This window comes from Anabrus simplex, chromosome 2 (assembly GCF_040414725.1).
Source record: "Anabrus simplex isolate iqAnaSimp1 chromosome 2, ASM4041472v1, whole genome shotgun sequence".
Taxonomy (NCBI): Eukaryota; Metazoa; Arthropoda; class Insecta; order Orthoptera; family Tettigoniidae; genus Anabrus; species Anabrus simplex.
This window is the reverse complement of record NC_090266.1, coordinates 1,195,889,624-1,195,914,704: the sequence shown is the minus strand read 5'-3', so window position 1 is coordinate 1,195,914,704 and position 25,081 is coordinate 1,195,889,624. Positions and strand designations below refer to the sequence as shown.

Here is a 25,081-nt window from a genome sequence, read left to right as displayed (position 1 = left end):
TAAAACAACACCAGCTTCAAAAGAAGATAGTTAAAGACATCATTAGAATTCTTCCTAGTTGACTAGAGGTTTGCGTATATTTTGTTGTTGAAGTGTGGGAAAGTCAGTTGTTGGTTGAATGGGCAACGGTCGAAAATGTTGTGCAGTGCAATCGGTGTTTGAGCTGTCCTACATGTGAGGGAATCTTGAAAGCTGTTGAGCTGTTACCTAATTGCTAGGAGGTTTGTGGAGCACGGGCTGTCGCTAATCTTAACTTTATCGTCAGGCTTCCTGACAGGGAATTTTGTTCTCCAGTTACAAAATTAGACAAGTTTTAATATAAACTTTCATGAATTTGTATTGTCAACTACAAGCATTCAATGCATGTCCTCAGGACATTAGTGACAGCCAGTGCTCCACAAACCTCCTAGCAATTAGGTAACAGCTCAACAGCTTTCAAGATTCCCTCACATGTAGGACAGCTCAAACACCAATTGCACTGCACAACATTTTCGACCGTTGCCCATTCAACCAACAACTGACTTTCCCACACTTCAACAACAAAATATACGCAAACCTCTAGTCAACTAGGAAGAATTCTAATGATGTCTTTAACTATCTTCATTTGAAGCTGGTGTTGTTTTAACTCTGTCTTAGAACAGCCTCATTTTATAATTAACAAAAGCTGTTCACTTGCACTGTGCACTCCATTCATATAGAGAGTGACCAACGGAGTTGACTACCTCATGAATCCTAGGGCGAATTATTTTGATTGGAGCCAAATTACAAATTGACAAATTGGAATGTTTTACCTCATCAATTTTAACAATTATAAATAAAGTGTACAGTAATTATAAATTGTATTTTATTTTGCCAACATTTGTATATACTACGTAGAACTACCATCAAACTCAATATCATATAGACTTTGATTACTTTCATTGTTATACTGTACATATGATGGCCTCATTTTAATATTAAGAAACCACTAGCATATTTTACTATGTGTAACTAGTCTATTGTTATTTCGTTTAGAATAGGACCTTTGAACGTATTTTTTAATGTATTCTTTCTTACATATTATGTTCATAATTTCCAACCAGACGTCTGGTTTAATTTTGAGGTGCTTTGATATGACTGTTGATGCCCCACAAGGAGGGCGAAACATGTCTCCATTTTAATGATGTTTAACGAAAAATGTTAACATCCTGTAATGTATTGAATAGGTTGGGGTCCAATAAATTCTCTTATATTGAGATTCTTTCAATACGGAAAATAAAATGATTTACATTACTTGTAATGGAGGTGGTAACCAATTGAAAGCTTAGGAAAATTGAAAAAAATTATATCAACTGAGGCAGTCATTCAACAACTAGTAAATTCATTACTTTTAATTACAGAAGTTTCAAAGCAAGCTATTGGATCTTCTAGAACAATATTTGTAATATTTTATCACAAGGAGATCTAGTCATAATGTAGAATCATCGGTGGCATGGGGGCTGGGTGTATGTGTCATCTCCATACTCATTTTCATCCTCATCACGACGCGCAGGTCGCCTATGGGAGTCAAATCAAAAGACCTGCATCTGGCAAGCCGAACTTGTCCTCGGACACTCCTGGCACTAAAAGCCATATGCCATTTCCATTTCAATGAAACTAACAATACAAATTCAAAGCATAAAACAAATGGGATATAAATAATGTAAAAATTACCAGAATAGGACATAACCACATTTGAACTAGTGTTATAATAAATGTACTATCAAATTTACCTACTATCAGTTGGTTCTTATTACAGCACATAGTAATCAAGATTAGAAAATTTAATAATTTATTCCAAAGTAATGAGTTAATGTGCACATGGCCACATAACTTACACCATCAATGTGAAGGACTTAATTAAGATTGCGTTGTATGAGCAAATACTGTAGCACTTATGGTAACATGCAGTTCTATTTAATGCCTTAGTCTGCCATAACAACTGCTATCCAAGCATATAGACACCAGATACTGGCAGCATGGGGACATCCTCAGCTGTAATGCTTGACTTTCGTTAATGGATCTGCAACCCTCATTACAGACAGTACCTCGGTTGATTTCGCGAGGTCAAGGGGGTCCTGTTTCAACATTCAGTCTTTTCCTTCCTGGCTTTTTCCTCAGTTTCTTGGAATTGGTACTTCATGAGAATCTGGCCCAGTTTTATACCTTGAAGCGCTTCCATCCCAACCCTATAATTGACGGCGGGATGTATTCACCGTTGCATGTTTCTGTGATGGTTGGTGGTGTGGTGTGTTGTGTGTAGATAAAGAGATGTGTATTGAGATAAACACAAAGACCCACTCCTCCAGCCAGAGGAATTAACCATGTTGTTGTTTGAGTCATCATTCCATAGAATGATTTGATGCAGCTCTCTGTACCACCCTATCCTGTGCTAACCTTTTCATTTCTACGTAACTACTACATCATACATCTGCTTTAATCTGCTTGTCATATTCATATCTTGGTCTATCCCCTACTGTTCTTACCGCCTACACTTCCCTCAAAAACCATCTGAACTATTTCTGGGCATCTTAAAATGTATCCTGTTATTCTATCTCTTCTTCTCGTCAAATTTAGCCAGATCAATCTCCTCTTGCTAATTTGATTCAGTGTCTCTTCATTCGTGATTCAATCTACCCATCTCATTTTCAGCATTCTTCTGTAACACTTGAAAAGTTCTATTCTTTTTCTTTCTGAGCTAGTTATTGTCCATATTTCATTTTCATACTATGCCACGCTCCAGTCTGCAAAAACATCTTTCTAATTCCTAAATCAATGTTCGAAGTGAGCAAATTTCTCTTCTTATTAAAAGCCTTCCTTGCTTGTGCTAGCATGCATTTTGTGTCCCCCTTAGTTCTGCCATCGTGAGTGATTTTACTACCCTAGTAACAATATTCATTTACTTCCTTCAAGACTTTGTTTCCTAATCTACTATTTCCTGCATCACCAGACTTTGTTCAACTGCCCTCCATTACTTTTGTGTTGGATGTATTTATTTTCAACTTGCACTCCTTCACCAAGATTCTGTCCATACCATTCAGCAATTTCTGCAGATCTTCTGCAGATTCAGATGAAATAATATCATTAGCAAATCTCAGGATTTTGACTTCCTCTCCTTGGATTGTGATTCTCTTTCCAAATTCCTCTTTTATTCCCATTACTGCCTGTTCTATATTAACAAAGAAAAGGAAGGGGACAAACTGCAGCCTTTGCCTCTCTCCATTCTGAATTGCAGCTTCTTTTCGAAGCCCTCAATTCTTTTCACTGCAGATTAATTTTATGCACTTTGTAGATAATTCTTCTTACCCGATATCTGATCCCAATCACCTTCAGAATCTCAAATAGCTTGGTCCAATCAACATTATTGAATGCATTTTTCTAGATCTACGAATGCCATGTAAATGGGCTTGTCCTTCTTAATCCGGTCCTCTAAGATCAGATGTAAAGTCAGGATTGCTTCACGTGTTCCTACATTCCTTCTGAAGCCAAACTGTTCTTCTCCCAAGTCAGTTTCAACTTGTCTTTGCATTCTCTTTTAACTGCATGTGTTAAAATATTGAAGGCATGAGATACTACTGTAATGGTGCGGTAGTTTTCACACTTGTCAGCACCGGCTTTCTTGGGAATAGGTATAGCAGCATTCTGCCAAAAATCATTTTGGTTTCTTGTTAGGCAGTCAGTAATTCTATAATCTTTTACCATAATTAATCCCAAATTGATGTGGTTTTTTTTTACATCATGCCCTTCACTGGCCTTTTGATATTGGATTTATTTATCTTCATGCCTCTTCTTGTCTAGGAAACTCTTGATATTCTGGACTTCCCATTCCTATGCAATTTGTATTCATATCCTGATTTCTGATAACATGTTCCAACTGATCCTTTCATTATGTCTTTTGCCTTAATTGCTTCACATAATGCCTATTCTTTGAATTGTTTCTTTTGTGAATCTTTTCTTATTCATCAGATACTATTGTTCTATATCTCTATTTCTCCAAAATAGCGATGTTCAATGAAATCGGTTAAATCGGTGAGGTTGAGTAAACCTTTGTGGATTGTGCCTATTTTCATATGGATATGCATTTCTTCTGTGATACACATTACACTTATCTCTTGGCTTTGCACCCAATTTCATGACCCTGAATTAGGATTCTGTTTATTTCAATAACTTCTCCTCTTTAGATGATTATTCCTTTCTGTAACTCTAGTTGATGTTGCATGGATAGCCAGGTCAAATGGTCTTGCTGCTCTAGTATTCATATGTACCGTCACGCTGTGAATTTGTCAGAATATAGATTCAGCCTGCAGTGCCATTTATACATATGCTGCTGTGAGGAAAGGTTGGATATCAGGAGGAAAGCGTTTTTCAATTGCCCTTACTAGTTCTAATTCACTCGGCAATGAGTCTAATTCTTTAAGAAAGTGGAATTGGAAAGTAAAATCATTAACGTAACATGTTGAACTGGTAGAAGAATATCTTTTTGATATAATTCTAATCAGACTTTGTTGTGTTCCTAAACTCCAATATTTCTCTAAAAGTGCTGTTTTAAACTCTCTGAAATCCTCAAAAATGTAACAAAAGGCTAGAAACCATATCAGAGGCCTCCTTCCAGATCTTATGAGGGTATTTAGGGCTTATAGTAAGGATGTAAATGAGAGGGCATGTAAGTCACTGGTAAGACTCCAATTAGAGTATGATTCTAGTGTATGGGACTCTTACCAGGATTAATTGGTTCAAGAACTGGAAGAGATCCAAAGTAAAGCAGTGTGATTTGTTCCGGGTGATTTCCAGCAAAAGAGTAGAGTTACAAAAATGTTACAAACTTTCAGCTGGGAAGATTTTGGAGTAAGGAGATAAACAGCTCGAATAAATGGTATGTCTGTCACTGATAATTTATATTCCACCTAGTCAATAATATTTATTGTTGGCTATTTACTATTCATGTTTCGAGAACTTACAGCTCTCTTCTTCGCCAGTTTTGCAATCTACCAATCATTTCTTGGACTTTGATCTCATTATTTGTCTCATAATTAACTTACAAATTGCTTATCACTCTAATTTTTTAAAAAGGTTACCAACTAAGTCTAAAAACCTAACTATTATGCGTCTATCTAAATTTAAAAATTATTTTATTTCTTAATATACAATTTTTATTTTTATTTTTTGTTTTTTTGCTAGGGGCTTTACGTCGTACCGACACAGATAGGTCTTATGGTGACGAAATATACAATTATTTCTCTAATCCTTCAGTAAATAATGTTACCCTGTTTTGGTAGGTTGCAGAGGTGTAAAAAAGGTGCGGGCGTGAATGGGTGGACAGAGAAAATATCGAAGCGTAATTTAAAACTCTAAAATTGGACATTTTATTTCTTTCCCCTTTTTTTTTCTCTCATTGACTTTAAATGTTGGCAAACAACAAGAAATCAGGAGCTCGTTGGTTCAAAAAGCAAGAAAGATCAAAGTTCAGGTACACAATACATTGTAGAAATGAGCTTGTAGCTCCAAAGTTATATTATTTGAAAGAGCACCATTGCTCCATTCAATTACTTAGGAGACTGCTCTCCAAAACTTATTACAATCCAGTGTCTCCACGGAACAATTTGTTAATCCAAATTTCACAACTAGATCATTTCAAAATAGTTTTACTGTCTTACCCGCTCGACTGCCTGATTTACATTTAACTATGAATAGTTAAGTCTTGAGAGAGGCAATAAGACTGAAAGCATCAGAGATGAAATTTCTTAGATCCACCATCCAGAAGAAGAAGATGGACAAGTTAAGAAATGAGGAGGTGAGGAAAGAAGCTGGAATAAAGACATCCCTATTAGACCGAATCAGCACATCCAGACTACGGTAGTACGGGCATGTGATGAGGATGGAGCCTGCAAGAACAGCCAGATTAAATTTGGAAAGACAGGTGGAGGGGAAAAGACCTGCAGGAAGACCTAAAACCCAATGGATGGACATGATCAAGGTTGATCTAGTTACAAGGGGATGGACAGTGGACGATGTTCTCCACGACAAGTTGTATATGGACAGGAAGAAGCGGAAGAGGCTCATTAACAGTACCAGGGAAACTGACACTGTACAATGATGATGATGATGATGATGATGATGATGATGATGAGAGGCAATAATTGCCCATTCTACATGGCCTTAGTGATCAAAAAGAAAAGGAAATACACTTTGAAACACTTAAAACCCTATCCGGGCTTATGGCCATAAGTTAGAGAGGCTAAGCCTATACTATGGAGGGTGACTAGATGGAGAAAAATATTAAGTTCCAAAAGAAGAGATAAATTTTAAAGTTTTACAAAATCATATGGTCACCCCAACACCAAGTTGAATGGGAATTAAAAGAGGGTGAACACTCTTTATTCCCTAAGTTAGAATAAAGTCCTTAGACTTGTTTGAAAATTTACATTTGAAAGATGATGTTCAACTTTACATTAGGAAAAATTTTTGAAACCTTCCCCTCAAGTCAGCTATATGAAACAATCACATACTTAAAAGATGTCTGCCATTATCTTGAGTTGGTGGGCCTTCCGACAGCAGGCAAGGCTTTCGCCCTGCCTCCACTACGTATGCACACTAAATCCCTTAACTGGAGCGATGGAAAAGACAACATGGCCCAAGAGGTCCCAGCTTTTATAGCTGAGGGGAAAGTTCCAGAACTCTCTAGGCCAAAGCCCTGTACACACCCTCAATTCTGATTGGCTAATTTAATAAATATCCAAAATTTCTGACTGGCTAATAATTTCATAATTAAATAAGCTTATAGTAGGTTCCACCTTTTCAATACATTTACAATGTTGTTATCTGATGTTTACAACATTATTTATTACAAATTACAGGACACATTTCGGTGTACAATTTTTAACACCATCATCAGCTGCTTGAAAAGTGTATAGAAACTTGGCGGTCAAAACAATGAACAGCATATTATCATACTTAACTCCTTATATACAGGCAATAGAATGATATTATAATTAAATTTAACATCTTATTATCCTAGGGTAAAACTAATTTGTGTGACAAGGAGATTCTTGCAGGTCAAAATATAAAATTCTTCATTTGGTATATGAATGGTCTTCGGTTCCTTAATGTCTATAATATTATATACTCGTAATATTGATTTCACATGCGATCCTAAATTAGAGGATTGAAGTTGAATGCAGTCTGTTTGACATTAAGATATTCATTTTTTGTATATGTTATTTTGTTGAATAAAAGGTTCGTTGCATATAAAAGAATTATTAGAGCTGAGCCGTCTTCTTATTTTTGTTGAGTAAAAACGTAGTATTTTTGATGCTGTATATGTAGTGGTTGAACTGTGATATTAAATTCCTTATGCTTAATGGCTAATAATTTCATGAAGAAGGAAGAGATAGGAGGGCTAGTAACCTTAGAACACAAAAAACAATCTATAAATGCTTATTTAGTTTATTTTCCGGGTTGAACTGTGTTGTTGTTTTCTGTACATTACATACAGTTTGCAGACGTTTCGAATACATTGCAGTATTCTTTGTTAAGGCGACTGAAATACCTCTACTCGATCCGAGCTAATCAGTCTCCCAGGCAGCAATCACACTACAAGAGTGGTTCCTGACCTTGGTCTCTATATAGCCTAGCCTTTCTGGCTGACGTAAGCCCCCTGGCTGTCTCGTGAGAATTCTGGAAGGTATGTGTCACAGTGGGGCTTGCCCGCGCCGTTATTTAATTGGGAGGTTCGACCTACGTGTTTATGTTGTGGTCTGTATGTTGTGGTCTGTAAGTCTTAATCTATGTATGATAGGTATCCAAGAATTACTGATTTTTATATCCTTCTTCTAAATTCATACTGTTCGAATGTTTCTTGATTTTGATAGCCTTGCGGATTTCCCTTTCCAGATTCCATGGTCTTGTCAAATGATATTCAGTGTCTTGTATTGTAGGAATGCTTGGCTACCGCTGAAATATCTGCGTTTTGATTCTTGGTGTGAAGAATTTGTTCTTTTAGGCAGGTGGAGACGTTTTGTTTCACCAACATAGCACGTTCCGCAGCTACATTAAATGTGGTATACTCTAGGAGCCTGTAGTCCTATTGTGTACTTTACTGGTAGTAGATAACGGGCTAACTTCCAGTGTGGTTTATGGATGGTTTTTCTGTCATTTGTCCAGTATCTTGCCGATCATGTATGTTGCATTTTTAATGTATGGAAGTATCGTGGTTTTCGGGCGGGTCAGTTCTTGTTTCTCGTTTTCTTCTACGGCGGCCTTTTCTTTGTTTTCTTCTGATTTTCTAAAGACTTGCCAGATGTTATTGAGCGAGCAGCCATTTCTCCTGAGGGATCTCGTAAGGTGTTCTTTCTCTTCTTTGAGGTGTTCTGCGTATGATATCACTATGGCCCTGTTAACCAGTGATGTTAGAACAGCTTGCTTTTGTGATGGGTGGTGTTGAGAAGAGGCATGCAGGTAACTGTCTGTATGTATGGGTTTCCTGTATACTGCGTGACTCAGAATCCCATTGATGTTGCATTTTACTAGGACATCCAGGAACGGTAGTTTTCTGTTTACTTCGATTTCCATGGTGAACAGAATATTTATGGGAATAGAGTTGAGATGGTTGAGAAATAGCTGCAGGTTTTTGCTCCAGTGAGGCTGGATCATGAACGTGTCATCCACATAACGAAGAAAACATTTCAGTTTCAGGGTAGATGTGACTAAGGCTTTCTGTTCGAAGTGCTCCATATACATGTTTGCTATTATTGGAGAGAGCAGCGACCCTATCGCGGCCCCTTCTCTCTGTTTTTAGAACTCCCTTTGAAGTAGAAATAAGTGGCGTTAAGGCATTCTTTAGCTAGTGTTGACAGGTCTTCTGGAAGTTTCTGGTCTAATAGCAGAAATACTCCTGTTAGCGGCACCTTAGTGAAAAGTGACGTGACGTCAAAACTTACTAATAAGTTCATACTTTCGATTGATTGGTCCTTAAGGAGCTGGATGAAATGTCGGGAGTCCTTCACGTAGGTTTAAGTGTGTCCTGTATGTGGCTGAAGTAGTCCGGCTAGGTATTAGGCGATATCATGCGTTGGAGATCCTATAGTGCTCACAATAGGTCGCAGAGGTATGCCTTCTTTATGAATTTTAGGGAGGCCATACAATTTAGATGGTATGGGGTCCGAGGAGATCAGCTTCTTCTGTATCTTGGCTGGGATACTGGAATTTTTTACTAGTCTGTGGAGTTTGTTCTTAATGTGATTGGTAGGGTTTCTTATTTTCCTGTATGTAGAATCGGTGAGTAATTGTTCTATTTTTTGTGTGTAGTCGGTGCGTGTCATTATCACCGTAGCATTCCCTTTATCTGCGGATAGGATTATTTTTTCCGTATCTTGAGGCAGTGTTTTGAGGGCACGAATTTCTTCTTTGGTCAAATTGGATGGCGGCAGCTTTGCAGTTCTCAGTAGACATGGTATATCCTGTCTGATCTCTTCTGCAGATTTGGTAGGGAGGTGTCAGATTGCAATTTCAACTTTGCTAATTATTTCTTGCACCGGTACCCTATTACGAGCTACTGCATAGTTGAGTCCTTTTTTTCATGGCCGAGGTAGTAGGTTCACTGAGTGGTTTATCTGTGAGATTAACTATTACATTCTTCTGTAGTGAATCAGTTGGTTTCAGTTTCTGTTTTCTAGAACGTGGTCAAATTTCTTGTTTTGTTTGGCAGTGGCTAGTTCCAGTGTACGCTGGGATTGTGTGTTGCCAATGCTGTCTAACGTGGTCCAGTCATTGAGAGACAAGGTGCTGGCAAGTTCCAAGTGGAGGTGAAATAATTTATTGTTGAGGTGGTCCAGAGTCTGTCTGGTGTCATTGATCTGTTCCCTGAGAAGCTTAATGCTGGTTTTGTGAAGAATACAGTCTGTCCGTCGGTTCTTGGTGTGATATTTCAGTCCACACATGCTGGTATAATGCTGCTGTCCCTTTCTGAAATGCTGCAGTCTTTAGAAAATCAGAAGAAAACGAAGAAAAGGCTGCCTTAGAAGAAAACAACAGGAAACAAGAACTGACCCGCCCAAAAATAGCGATACTTCCATACATTAAAAACACTACAGACAGGATCGGCATGATATTGGACAAATATGACATAAAACCATCTATAAACCACACCTACTACCAGTAAAATACACAATGGAACTACAGGCTCCTGGAGTATACCACATTGAATGTAGCTGCGGAACGTGCTATGTTGGTGAAACAAAACGTCTGATCTCCACCCGCCTAAAAGAACATATACGTCGCACCAAGAATCAGAACACAGATATTTCAGCGGTAGTCAAGCATTCCTACAATACAAGACACTGAATATCATTTGCCAAGACCATGGAATCTGAAAAGGAAAATCTGCGAGGCTCTCAAAATCAAGAAACGTCCGAACAATATGAATTTAGAAGAAGGATATAAAATCAGTAATTCTTGGATGTCTATCGTACATAGATTAAGACATAAAGACCACAACACTGTTTTTCTTTTTGCTAGTTGCTTTATGTCACACCGACACAGATAGGTCTTATGGCGACGATGGGACAGGAAAGGCCTAGGAGTTTCAAACAATAGACAGTAAGCAGATTCAGGGAAACGAAAGGGAATGGGCGCATACAAGGATGCTGTAGTAGAAACAGAAAGGGATTGCATAGGAACTACTGTGTATAAGGATGAGAAAAAGCAAACATCTTGGTGAAATAATGAAGTGAAGGCAGTTTGTAAATGTAAAAAGAAGGCATACTGGAAATGGCTCCAAACAAGGACTGATTCAGACAAGGAATTGTACATATATGAAAGAAACAGAGCGAAACAAATAATTGTTGAATCTAAGAAGTCATGGGAAGATTTCAGTAATAACCTGGAAAGGCCTCATCAAGCTGCAGGAAAACCTTTATGGGCAGTAATAAAGAATCTTAGAAAGGGTGGAAGGAATATTTTGAAAACTGTCTCTAAGTAAAACAAAATCATCCTGTTGAAGTCGAACAACCAAGTTCATGGGGAAATAGGACTGTCAAATTACACTTGAGAGAATGGAAAGGATGATAAATAAACTTCATTGTCATAAAGCAGCTGGAATATATGAAAACAGACCTGAAATGGTGAAATATAACCGGAAGGAAGGAATGAAGTGGTCTCAAAGAATAATAGGATTAGTATGGAATGTTAATAACATACCTTCTGATTGGACAAAAGCAGTAATTGCACCATCTATATGCAAGGGAACAGGAAGGATTGCAAAAACTATTGAGATATTTCAGGCATCACTATACCAAGTAAAATTGAACCGAGAGTAAGTTATGTCATTCCATCCTCTAAAGAGGGGCAGGCAGGCCATCAGCTGAATGAGCAGCTGTTTGGCCTTCGTATTTGAAAATAATTATGGAGCAAAAGTGCACACTGAATAAGTATATATTGCACATGCATTAGGGAATAATGAATATAATGGATGGTGCAGGTGTTTAAGGCAACCACAAGAGGACCCCAGGAGAGAAATCTGCACTGCACCCCCACTAGTCCCCCGTTTACTGAGAAAACTTTTTTCATATATTGTTATTCAATGGACAAAATATAATACAAAATGAAAAAGTTCTTCTCTTGCATGTTTTGTACTGTACACTGAATAAAACAATGGTCTGTCTTGCATGTTTTTTGACAAGCAGATGAAAATAAATAATAAAACAAATAGCAATAAAATTCAAGGTATAAGAAACTAAATGTTCTTCTTCATGCTCAGCTTAGCACTAATACTGAATAAAACTTAAAAGTCTGCCTTGCATGTGTAACAGTAATTAAGAAAACAAAGGAAAAGATACACTAAAAATAAATTAAAAGTTCTTCTCTCACTTAATGAATGCACTTAAACACTGTATAAAACAAAAGTCTGTATTGCGTGTTTCGACCAAGCAGAAAGTAAATAGAAACACAATTACAGTAAAATATCACAATATAGAAAATTAAAAGTTCTTCTCTAGCTTGTCTTTGCAGTATACAATGAATAAAACTTAAAATGCCATCTTGCATGTGTTGCAAATATAATATTCATGATATAATACAAGTAAGAAGGAGGGTAAACAATATTAACAAAAATACAATAATAATAATAATAATAATAATAATAATAATAATAATAATAATAATAATAATAATAATAATAATAATAATAATAAATTTAAAGAAGTAATGTGGGATAAGAACTCAAAAGAAAGTAGAGTATTAAAATTGACACTGAGCTGCATAGTAAGTGACGTTGCAGAGCTTAAGCGCAGTTATGTACGAAGAGCTAGAAAAAGAAACAGAGCTGTGGAGACATAAAAGTTTAAAAGCAATGCGCAATGTAGTATTGAAACAAGAGGGAGACATAAAAATAAAAAAACATTGCGGAAACATAACACTAACATTGCACTTGAACACAACACAAACTCAGATGGCGCTTTTGGCACCAGAGTCGGTGAGTAGAACAGGTACAGGAGACCGTAGCCAAGAGCATCTCATGCAGGGGCAATGACCTGACTTACATAACATAAAAAGAGGAGAGGTTATGGTGTCAGGAAAGAGGAGTGGAAGCTACGGGTGAGCGGGTGGAAATAAATAAGCAATCTGAGGAGTACGAGAATTATTGAGTATTGAAGTGGCTAGAGCGGAAAAGGATAGGGCTTCCCTGACAAGAGGATTATGAATATCGCCGGTAGTGAGATATTTCAAGTGGACAGAATGAATGTGAGTAAGGATGTTGGGGAAGTGATGAAAAGGCTGAAAAGTGGAAGAAGGGGTATCATAGGGAAGTCAGTAAGCAATTTGGAGGGCGTGGCGATCAAGTCGGGTAAGTCAAGCGTATTCAGTTGGATGGGCAGTAATCCATGTCGGTGAGGCGTAAGTGGCAAGGGGTTGAATACAGGATTTGTAGACATGAAGGACATGGGAGGGTTTCAGGCCCCACGAGGGACCAGTAAGTGAACGGAGGGCATGGAAACGATAAAGGGATTTACGGTGCACGGAGTCAAGGTGATGATTTCATTGGAGGTTACTTTTTAACTGGATCCCAAGGTAGATTAATAGTTTAGTTTCCACTAAACGGACATTATACTAAGGGGACGGAGATGGGATGCCGAACGGAAAATAATGAACTGCTTTATCGTGGGATCAACAGAGAAGTTCCAGGAGTTGAACCAAGTTTCTAGGAGATTGAGATTGGATTGAAGTTTCGAAGAAAGTGAGGTAAAGGAGCGGCCGAGGGCGAGGATAGCGAGGTCATCTGCGTACTGATACAAGCAGAGGGGCAGGTCAGGATGGGGAATATCGTAAGTAAAGAGGCTGTATAACAGCGGCGAGGTGAGCCTTGAGCTGCGCCAGATCGGATAGGACAGGGATAGGAAGGGTGCCATTGATAGTTACGGTAGCTGTTCTATGGTTGAGGTAATTTTGAAGAAATCAGATGATAGTGGTAGGGAGAGGTAAATGACTGAGTTTGTGACAAGGCCTTCGTGCCAAACAGTATCAAAGGCCTTGTTTACATCAAGGCAAACTAGGGCTGCAGGGCAGTGGGATTTGAGGAATGAAGTGAGGGAGGAGGTAATGTGAAAAAGGTTATCGTGCATGGAAAAATGAGCATGAAAACTTACTTCAGAAGAAGGAAGAAGATTAAAAGAATGAGAGATAGCGGGAGATTTATTGACAAAAAATGCCTTCGAAAATCTTGGAGAGAACCAGTAAGAGGGAGATAGGCCGATAGGATTTGATGTCAGAATGTAGTTTGGAAGGTTTGAGGAATAGGAGAATCATGGCATGGCCCCAGTGATCGGGGAACATACCAGTATAGAGGAGGTTGTTAACAGATAGTGCAAAGGGCATAAATGAGGATTATAGGAGCTTCACGGATATGGCAGTAAGTTATTTGATTGGACCCAGGAGCAGTATTACGTTTATAGTGAAAGAAGGTGAGAATATCATGGGGAGTGATGGGAGCATTTAAAGGGTGGGAAAAGTCAACATCACAAAAGTGGAAAAAAGAGGGTTGCAGGTGGGGGAGGTTGGGATTGCAGTGTTGAAGAATAGTAGGTTCGTCAGGATGTTGATGACGTAAGAATGAAGCAGAGAAAACAAAGATGAATAGTAGTCAGCTAACACATCAGATTTCTGTTTATCAGTGGTAGGAGGAATAGGTTGGGTGAGGATTGGGTATGTGGGGAGAGATTTGCAAGTTTTGGTTAGTTTTCGAAAAGTAGTTGTAAATTTACGAGAAATGTCCATGTCTGAGAGGCCGGTACAAGCAGTAGTCCAGAGTTTATGTTTTATAGCTTTAATGTATGAGTGAGCATGTCTGAGTGTTCGTCTGTGGGCAAGTAGAGTAGTCGGGTCACGTGTTCTCAGGTATGAATGATAGTAGTCCTGTGCAAATTTCAAGAGGGAGAGAGCTTTAGGAGGTATGGGAGGTTTAGAAAGGCGGTAGGAATGGCGGGGAATGTGGAGCTGGTCAGCTGTTTGGTGTGCAGTTTCAACCTGTGTTATAAGGTGGAGGTGATTGGGGAGGGAGGTGGGAGGGGGAGAGTCTTTAATAAGATTAGTAATTGTGGCACGGTAGTTCATCCAGTTAGTATGAGAAAAAAGTCTAGTAGGGGAGGGCGGGAGTGTTGAGGGTGAGTAGTGTAAGAAATATCAGGAATAGTTAGGAGGGCAGGGAGATGATTGGAATCTACAGGAAGGAGTTTCTTGACTGTGAGATTAGTGGAAAGGGATGGGGAGAGGAGAAGCACATCAGGAGTGGAATGGAAAACAGGATGGGTGTGGAAGGGGAAGGAAATCTGCACGGCCCGGATGCGAGACAGTAAATTAATGAAAGCAGTGGAGGTGAAGATATTGTAAGAAGTGATATTAATGTCAGCAATAAAGGTATAGTTATTAAATGTAGAAGCGATGAAACTAATAGACTAGCGGAGGTGGTGTTCGAGGGGGGAGAGATAAAGCAATGCAAAAGTAATGGGAGGGTGGTTAGGAGGAAAAGTTTCAAGTAAGAGATACTCTGTAAAATGAATGGAAAAATTGTAGAAATGGAGTTTACTAGTAATAGTTTGTTTAACACCAACAGCCACGCTACCGCAAGCCTCACCATGTCTATCAGCACGGTAAAATATATAAGAAGGGAAACGTGGCTGTTGGAGGGACATGAGGAAAGACTCATTTAGGACAAAAACACCCGGGTCGTACAGATTAAGGGGAAGGTCATGCTATTAAGGGGATGGCATTAAGTGGAAAAAATACAAAATGCATTTTACTCCAGTCGCGTGGCTAATTGGACCTCATTAAGGATGTAGGGGCGATGGAGCAGGAGAATGTTCATGAGCACCATCGTTATAAAATGAATGATGTTCTCAGAACAGGGGGTAGGGAACATAGAGGTGGAGGCAGGAGTGGGGAGGTCCTGTGAAATGACATGAATGATGGATTCGGGATGGGACAGTTCAGGAGCAGGGTAAGACTTGAACTTATATAAGAAAGTGGGATGGGGTTCGGAACAATTTATAGATTTTGGAGAAGCCTTATTAGTACCAGTCTGAGTAGGGTGCTCTTGGCTACAAATCACACATACCTCTGCCTGAATGCATGGTATTCCCTGGAGATGATCAAACCACTGACACCACTCGCACCGGATCTTCTGCGGAGGTGCCGAGCGCAATGGCTCCACGTGATGACTAGGCTGTAGATAACGACACTGTCATGCAGGAGCGTGTCCAAGGTGGTGATATCCTTCGACAGTATGCGGATGAGGGAAGTCAGTTCGCATTGGGTCCAGATTTGAACCACATTGTAGATTTGGTGACCCTTGAGCTGCAACTGGGCTGCCACTTGTCCAGTCTCGATCCACTACGCAGGCCACCACGGAGTGAATGGGTGATGGTCGGGTAGGAGCTGCTCGCCGGGTTGGTGCCTGTTAAGTAATATTTATAGCCTTCGCGTGTTTGCCGAAAACTCCAGGCCGATGGTTGTTGTTAGATGAGTTTAGAATGGTTTGCTCATCTTAATGTTGAACAACCCATCATGTGTATGTTGAATCTCCAGGTTATAGTCCCCATAATTGCAGGTATACCATGTCAGAATTTGATAAATGGCTCTGATGTTTGCCTTATCGGGCACTATTTGCACCAACTTGTCGATGTAGAAGGGAGCTGGCGGCAGCGGGAGCAGATGCACTATGCTGCGGTTGCGGATGGTAGGTGCCAGGGCCGGATTCCTGGCAGCTTGGGCATAGCTCTAATATTCTTCGACATGAAGGTGACGTTCTGTTCAGGTGATCTGAGCAGAAGGTGAAACGGCGCGACGATATTAGCCCCATCAAAATCCCGGAGACAGATGGCTGGTTAAGGACAGAATTGGTGGAGGTGTATGTGGAGCCGGTAGTAGTAGATGAGCCTGCTCCACATAACTTTTTCCTTTCTCCATCGTGTTTGGGCGGAATTCTCCTGGCTTGCTTAGTTTGTTTGGAACGCACGGATGGAGAAGCCGGAGGAGACTGTGGTGACTGTTGGTGACTCATGGTGCTTTCTAGAAGAACGATGCCTGCTTTCACTTCTGGTAGATTCTCTATGTTTCTGGAAACTTCTGCGATGTGATGACGATACATCCACTAAACCGACATGTTTATATATAATATATAGGTGTATACCGAGCAAGTTATTCACTAGCATTTTGGAACGGTGTGAGCGATGAATGGTTGAGAGTAAGTTGTATGAACACCAACATGGTTTCAGAACAAGAGAGGCTGTCAGGATCAGATTTTCAGTATGCCTCAGGTAACTGAAAAATGCTATGAGAGGAATAAACAGTTATGTTTGTTTCATGGCTCGAGAAGGCATGACAGAGTACTGCAGAAAAAGATGTTAGCTGAACTGGGGGATTATTGGATTAAAGATAGAATATTAAAAGCAATCAAAGTAATTTGTGTTGACAATTTGGCTGCAATGAGAATTGATGGTAGAATGAGTTCTTGGTTGAAGGTACTTACAATATGAAAAATAGCCTTTCCAAGACTAAAGTGATGTCTGTACAGAAAAAACTAAGAGAATTAAATGACAGGTTGGGAATAAAAGCTGGAACAGGACGATCATTTCAAGTATTTAGGATTGTGCATTCTCTCAGGATGGTAGTATAGTAAGTGAGGTTGAATCAAGGTGCAACAAAGCTAAAGTAGTGAGCTCGCAGTTGCGACCAATAGTAACCAGTAAGAAAAGTCAGCTCCTTAATGAAATTATCTTTAAACCACTCTGTTTTTGGACCAGCTTTTCTGCATGGGAGTGACAGCTGGGTGGACTCAGGATATCTTATTCATAAGCTAGATGTAACAGACATGAAAGTAGCAAGAATGATTGTGGTATAAACATATGGGAACAATGGCAGGAGGATACTCAGAATAAGGAGATAAAGGCTAATTTAAGAATGAACTCTATGGATGAAGTGATACACATAAATCGACTTCAGTGGTGGGGTCATATGGGTCAATGGAGTAGGATAGGCTACCTAGGAGAATAATGGACTCTGTCATAGATGGTAAGAGAAGCAGGGGGAGACAAAGACAACAATGGTTTAACTCAGTTTCTATTGATTTAAGGATAAGAGGTATGGAACTAAATGAGGCCTCAGAGCTAATTACAAATGGAGGACTGTGAAGACATTTTGTAAATTCACTGAGGCTTGCAGACTGAATGCTGAAATGCGTAACTCTGTATAATTAAGATATATTATTATTATTATTATTATTATTATTATTATTATTATTATTATTATTATTATTATTATTATTATTATTATTATTATTATAAGTCAATTTAACTCTGTATGAGTGAATTATCACATACCTTTTCTTTTCCTTAATTTTTTCATTGTCTTCCAACTTTTAATGTAAGTTACTGGGCCCATAAAAGTCTACTAATCCAGATTAAAAACCAATATCTGTCAGCATCTTCCCATAAGCAGGTTTCCCCTGGCTCAACATCATATTTTGAAAGCAGAAAAATAGACTAAAAAAAGGAGCTACAATTGCGGCATCACTGGAAATATTTGTACATTCTTATTAAATGATCATAGTTTAAAGCTTACCTGGCCATAAGCACCACCCGATGAGCATACACAGGCACCTCCTCTCGGCCAACTAGAAACACAATGTCTGCAGAATCATGATCCTCAGCTAACCTCTGCATATCTTCTAACAATCGAGGCACCCCCGCCAGACTTTTGTCAGGACAATGAGCAGCCACTCGGGTGCCCATTGTTACCTGAAAATAAACACACATTAATCACTGATGACTTCTGCTGGAAAAGAACATGATTAGTGAAGATGTATTTGTAAAGGAATTAAGATGGTTGAGTCACATTAAATGAGTAAACAAACTAGATGTTGTTCACGAGATAAAGGGGTTAAACTCTTGACATGAAGAAAAGTAGGAGTAAACCCAGAAGAAAATTTGACATTATATGATTCATAATCACTTCTAACTTAGATACAACTGAGCTGAGACAAATAGGATGTTTCATTCTGGGCTTGTGTCAATGTCATACACCTGTCAATGTCAGATGTTACGTACACATGTTATGTGACCCTCTTAGACTGATTCTGATGGTTCCGTCAGCTTCCATTTCGAACGCTATCATGTCTATCGTGTGTATGACAGTGTTTGTTAACAATAATGTGATTGTGGAAAAGGGTGGCAGAGAGATCAAAGAACAACAGCAGCAATGTGATGCAGTTAATCTGGAAAATTTAAAAATAGGTATTGAATGAAGATGTCGGGAAAAGCAAGATTATGATTACAATAAGGGGAAAGCATGCTCAGTTTATATGGAAGGATGTGGATTCGATTCCCCAACAGGAAGTCAAAAAATTTAGAAACAAGACTTGCAGTTCTGAAATGGCAAATGGTCCTAGAATGCATTCAGCCTACACCAGAAATGAGTACCTGAAAACAAAGGCAGCTGGACATGGAGTTCACCACTCTTTCCCACTTAGTACAGAGGGTCTGCATAGAGATGGCTCATTTACATAATAATAGTAACATACACTCAAAAGAATCCTTTTTTTTTTTTTTTTTTTCTTTTTTGTGGATGCCATTTCTTTTTGGTTTTGACTTAGTTATACATAACCTTTACATTTTCCAGTCTGTCAATACTAATGTAAGATTGGTAGATACTAGAAAATACATTTTTTTTAAACATCTAATTAATAATAAAATATAAATTCCGGAACCAAAAATTAAATTCTCCAAACTCAACATCTTCATATAATTTTCGGTTCGGGCCTCATGGTTTGGCTGGATAGCCTCTGGGAAACTGGAAATTTCCAGAAGGTGAACTAAATCGGAATTCCTTTGCAATTAACAACCATAGTTGTAAATCGGAGCTTGCTGCACTCAGGGCTGACTATCTTTGAAAGTCAATTATGGAGAGGCCTTTTACAAAATGAATTCCACCATTCTGCCCAGCAAAAAAACAGAAGAAGGCTACATCGGATTCGGTGGGTAGCCACCTAAGAGACAGCAATGAGTCAGAGCGTTTGCAATCACCCAAACATACATCAGAAGACCAGAACAGGATCAAGCATAACCAAATCAACTACATTGTGACAAACAATATTAATTCTTTATTGAAAACAGGAAAACTTAAAAGTTTTACTGATTAATTGAATAAACAGAAAATTTTGATAGTGGGGTTCCAAGAGATGAGAAATACAATGGAACAACTGTTTGAATCTCAAGGATACAGAATTTACAACGGAAAGCCTGGACAAAAGACTATGAAACAATGCCCGCAATTTGGAACAGGATTTAATAGTAAATATTAACATCACAGACTCTATCATCACACTACTGTCTCATGTCCTGAAAATATTGGAAAAAATAATAGAGACCAGAATCAGAGATATTGTTGAACCAATTTTGGAAGAAGAGCAGTATGGTTTCAGACCAGGAAGGTCAACTACAGACCTTATATTTGCAATTAGGATGCTAATGGAAAAATACTGGGAGAAGAACAAGCCTTTATTCCTAATATTTTTGGACATTGAGAAAGCATACGATAGTGTACCAAGGGAAAGAATTTGGCAATGCATGAAAGAACTTCAAGTGCGAGACAGCCTCATAGACAAAGTGAAAATGTTGTATAGTGGGAACAGAAGCTGTATTCAAGTAGGACGTGGTTTGTCGGGCTGGTTTGAAACAAAGAGAGGAGTGCAGCAGGGCAGCTCATTGTCACCACTTCTATTTATTAATCTATTAAAAGGAAAGAACACGGAGATATCAAAGCCTTCACATTTGCAGATGATGTTGCGATCTGGAGTGACTCAGAAGATGAATTGGGAGAGAGAATACAAAGCTGGGATGAGGAGTTTAAGAAATATGGTTTAAACATCAGCAAGACCAAGACGGTGGTGATGAAAGTGTATGGGGAAGGAGCAGAACCAATAGTCATGTTAAATGAAGCTCAACTGGACAGCGTTCCAGTTTTCAAATACTTGGGTAGCGTTATAGCAAATGACAACCTAGCAAAACATGAGGTGAACAATCGAATCAATAAGGCAGCACAATTTTACCACCAGGTAAGACACCTGCTGTGGGATGAGCAAATACCCATGAAAACAAAAATGACATTGTACAAGTCCTATTATACACCAATTCTTACATACAGTCTCGAAACCACAACACTGACCAATAGAGATAATTCCAAACTTCAGGCAGCTGAAATGAAATTCCTACGCACTATGATCCAGAAAACCAGGAAAGACAAGATTAGGAATGAGAAAATTAGAGAAGTAGGAATAGACAATTCTCTCCTAAATAAGATTCAGATATCAAGACTGAAGTGGTTTGGTCACATGAAGAGGATGCCAGTAAACAGAACTGCAAGGAAGGAATTTGACAGAAAGGTAGAAGGAAGACGACCCGTGGGAAGGCCACGAAGGAAATGGATAGATTTAGTTAAGAGCGATGTAATGCTGAGAGGTCATGATTGGGACAAGTTGGTGGAGGAAAATGGTACAAGGACAGGATGAGATGGAGGAGGCTCATATACCACACCCGGGAAACTGGAGATGGTTTAGGATGATGACGATGATGATGACTCTATCATGGACTTTCAAGCCATCTCACCAAGAATTACAACTTTAACTTTAAAAACAACAAATAAAATTTATACTATCATAAATGCCCATGCCCCCACAAATGAGAAAAGTTTTCTAACAAAGACCAGGAAAGAAGTGGAAAATTTTTGGGATCTCCTAGAACAGACAATAAATCAAATAAAGAAAACCAAATTAAGATTCTGTTAGGGGATTTCAATGCCCAACTGGAAAAGGAAAAACAATACTGAGACATCATTGAAACATGGGCTCCACACAAATTTACAAATAAGAATAGTCAAAGACATGTTGAATTATGCAGAGAACACAACCTCATTTCCAAATCCACATACTTCAAAAGGAAGCCGAACAAATTTAAAACTACGACACACCCTTACTGGAGAAAAGGGGAATCAAGCTGGATCATGGGTGTATGGACGAATCCTGTCATAGAGAAATTTACAATGTTAAAGTGCTGAGAGGAATAGACACCGGTTCAGACCACTACATAGTCAAAATCAAAATTAAATTTACACCATTAAAGAAGAAATCAAAAAACAATTTAAAAAAAAAGGAATTATGATCCACACCAATTCATCAGAAATGACAAATATCAAGAATTCACATGGACCATAAAATTAACAGATGATTTAAAAGAACTTATACCAATTCTCAAACAACAGGCTGAAAATTTAGCCCCCTTAAATCCACAGAAAAGACATGCTTGGTGGACAGCAGAATGTGACAAATGTCATGGAGAAAGACACCAAGCATGGTTAAAATTTCAGACTCAGAAAACAGAAGAAAATGCAATCAACCTCTAAAATATTAGGAAAAAATTCACCCAAACTATTAGAAAAATTAAGAGACAATTTCAGAGAGATATAATCACCTCAATTTAAGAAAACTACCATAAAACCATTTCTAGAGATTACTATAAAATCTTTGGCAGATAACTAAAGAAATTCAACCTCCCTACATTAATGTTGAAAAGTGAAGATGGAAAAGTGTCACATAGTAATAAGGAAAATGCCAAAATTATGGCAAAAGCATTGAATAAACTTTTGAGCTGTGAAGAGCCCAAAGAACTTTTAAAAATTAATACAGACACCGCAGTAAAAACCAAACCTGAATACCTAAACCCCTAACATTCCAAGAGGTGGAAACAGCAGTCGAGGAGATGACAAAATACAAGGCATGCAGAGAAGATTAAGTTTTTGCAGAAATGTGGAAATATGGCAGTGACACAGTTCGAATCTCCCTACACTTGGTTCTATCAAAAATATGGACAACAGAACATTTTCCTAAACACTGGACAACAGCTATCATCCACCCGCTTCAAAAAAAAAGAGATGAGAGCAATCCAGATAACTACAGAGGTATATCTCTCTTGGACTGTACATAAAAAATATTTGCAAGAATCCTGAATGGCAGAATTAAAGAACAATTAGAGCAAGAATTAGGTGAATACCAAGGAGGCTTCAGACCTTTGAGAAGCTGTGTAGAACAAATCATCACATTAAAATTAGTTATGGCATATTACAGAAAACAAAACAAACCTCTCGCAATAACGTTTGTAGACCTTAAGAAGGCATATATGACTCTATTCACAGACCTTCAATATAGAAAATATTGAGAAATTTTGGACTGCACCCAAAACTAATCAAAGTGACTGAACTCACCTTAGCCAACACACAATCAAAATTCAAGTTCAGAGAGGAATTTTTTGAGCCATTCCTCACAAAAACTGGTTTAAGACAGGGAAATTGTTTGTCACCACTGCTATTCAACTGTACTTTGGAATATATAACGAGGGAATGGTATAAGGATAACCCAAAAAAACATCAAGATTGGAAGATCATAAGACAACATAATCTTAAATTGACTGGGATTTGCTGATGACCTTGCTCTCCTATCTAACAATGTTCAGGGAACTCCACAACAAAATTAATCACTACAGGAAATAGCACAACAAATTAGCCTCAAAATATCCTTTGAGAAAACAGAAATCATATTAACTGACCCACCACTCGCAAAGAAAACGAAAGTAGGAGAACAGGAAATCACTATGTACACAAATTTAAATACTTAGGTGAAATTACAACATACAGCCTCAACGAAAAGCAAACATGACATAATAGAATAAACAAATTTTTTTTTTTTTTTGCTAGGGGCTTTACGTCGCGCCGACACAGATAGGTCTTATGGCGACGATGGGATAGGAAAGGAAGCGACCGTGGCCTTAATTAAGGTACAGCCCCAGCATTTGCCTGGTGTGAAAATGGGAAACCACGGAAAACCATTTTCAGGGCTGCCGATAGTGGGATTCGAACCTACTATCTCCCGGATGCAAGCTCACAGCCGCGCGCCTCTACGCGCGCGGCCAACTCGCCCGGTAATAAACAAATTAACCAAAGCTCAAATGTCACCAAGAACACATATAACAAAAGACCTCTCAATAGCCACAAAAATAAAGCATTATAAAACAGTCACACAACAAGAAAAAACATGCATAGTGAAACCATTTTCAAAACAACTGATACTGCAGCAACAGACAGAATACTCAAAGTAGAAAGAAGAATAATCAAAACTAGTATAAACAAAAAATACCACAAAAATGGAAACTGGAGACTAGTTTCTAATGAAACAGTCTACAAAGAAATTGAACCAGTAATGAGCACTATCAGAAAAAAAAAGAAAAAAAATCTCATTCTTTGGTCACCTAATTAGAACACCTGAAAATAGAATCAGCAGGATAATAATAGAAAAATTGTGGAACAGTAAGAGTAATTTTTAAGTGGATTACAGAAATCAAAGAAGATATGAAGGAACTAAAAATCACAGCAGAGGAATTTAAAAAAACAAGACTCACAGAATCAAGACACTCAAAAACATAGACAACAGACTACAGACCAAGATTAACAGACAAACCATGGGAAGAGTGATTTCAGATCAGGAGAGAAAATTAAGATCCAAGAGAAAGATGAATTATTGGGCTGGGAGAAAATCAAAAAATCCATTGTGGTCCAATGAAGGCCATAAAATGTAAAATAAAATAAAATAAAATATATCAGCAAAAACTTTTTTTTTTCCTTTTATTTTTTTTTCTAGTCTCCAGTATTTTATAGTCAAATGTTTTTCTTGTCTTACTCTTGATGTGCATTTGTCCAGTACACACTTTACCAATAAACTAGTGTAGTTCTATTATTTTAGCAAAGTGCGACTGGACTAGACAAAAGAGTGACCGAATGGGTTGCTATATTTCTAGAAAATAGATCTCAGAGAATTAGAGTAGGTGAAGCTTTATCTGACCCTGTAATAATTAAAAGGGGAATTCCTCAAGGCAGTATTAGCAGACCTTTATGATTTCTTATATATATAAATGATATATGTAAAGGAGTGGAATCAGAGGTAAGGCTTTTTGCGGATGATGTTATTCCCTATAGAGTAATAAATAAGTTACAAGATTGTGAGCAACTGCAGCGTGACCTCGAAAATGTTGTGAGATGGACAGCAGGCAATGATATGTTGATAAACGGGGTTAAAAGTCAGGTTGTGAGTTTCACAAATAGGAAAAGTCCTCTCAGTTTTAATTACTGCGTTGATGGGGTGAAAGTTCCTTTTGGGGATCATTGTAGGTATCTGGGTGTGAATATACGGAAAGATCTTCATTGGGGTAGTCACATAAATGGGATTGTAAATAAAGGGTACAGATCTCTGCACATGGTTATGAGGGTGTTTAGGGGTTGTAGTAAGGATGTAAAGGAGAGGGCATGTAAGTCTCTGGTAAGACCCCAACTAGAGTATGGTTCCAGTGTATGGGACCCTCACCAGGATTACCTGATTCAAGAACTGGAAAAAATCCAAAGAAAAGCAGCTCGATTTGTTTTGGGTGATTTCCGACAAAAGAGTAGCGTTACAAAAATGTTGCAAAGTTTGGGTTGGGAA

The 25,081-nt window shown here is 38.4% G+C and overlaps 1 protein-coding gene across 1 annotated transcript in view; it reads right to left on the bottom strand.

Moving 5' to 3' along the window:
• Window positions 1-25,081, bottom strand: part of LOC136863405 (serine-enriched protein) — a 274,549-nt gene that overhangs the window by 143,318 nt on the left and 106,150 nt on the right. The window contains exon 2 of the mRNA XM_067139816.2: window positions 18,124-18,299. Coding sequence (XP_066995917.1) covers window positions 18,124-18,293 — 170 coding nt within the window. The 5' untranslated portion in view covers window positions 18,294-18,299. The remainder of the gene's footprint in view (window positions 1-18,123; window positions 18,300-25,081) is intronic.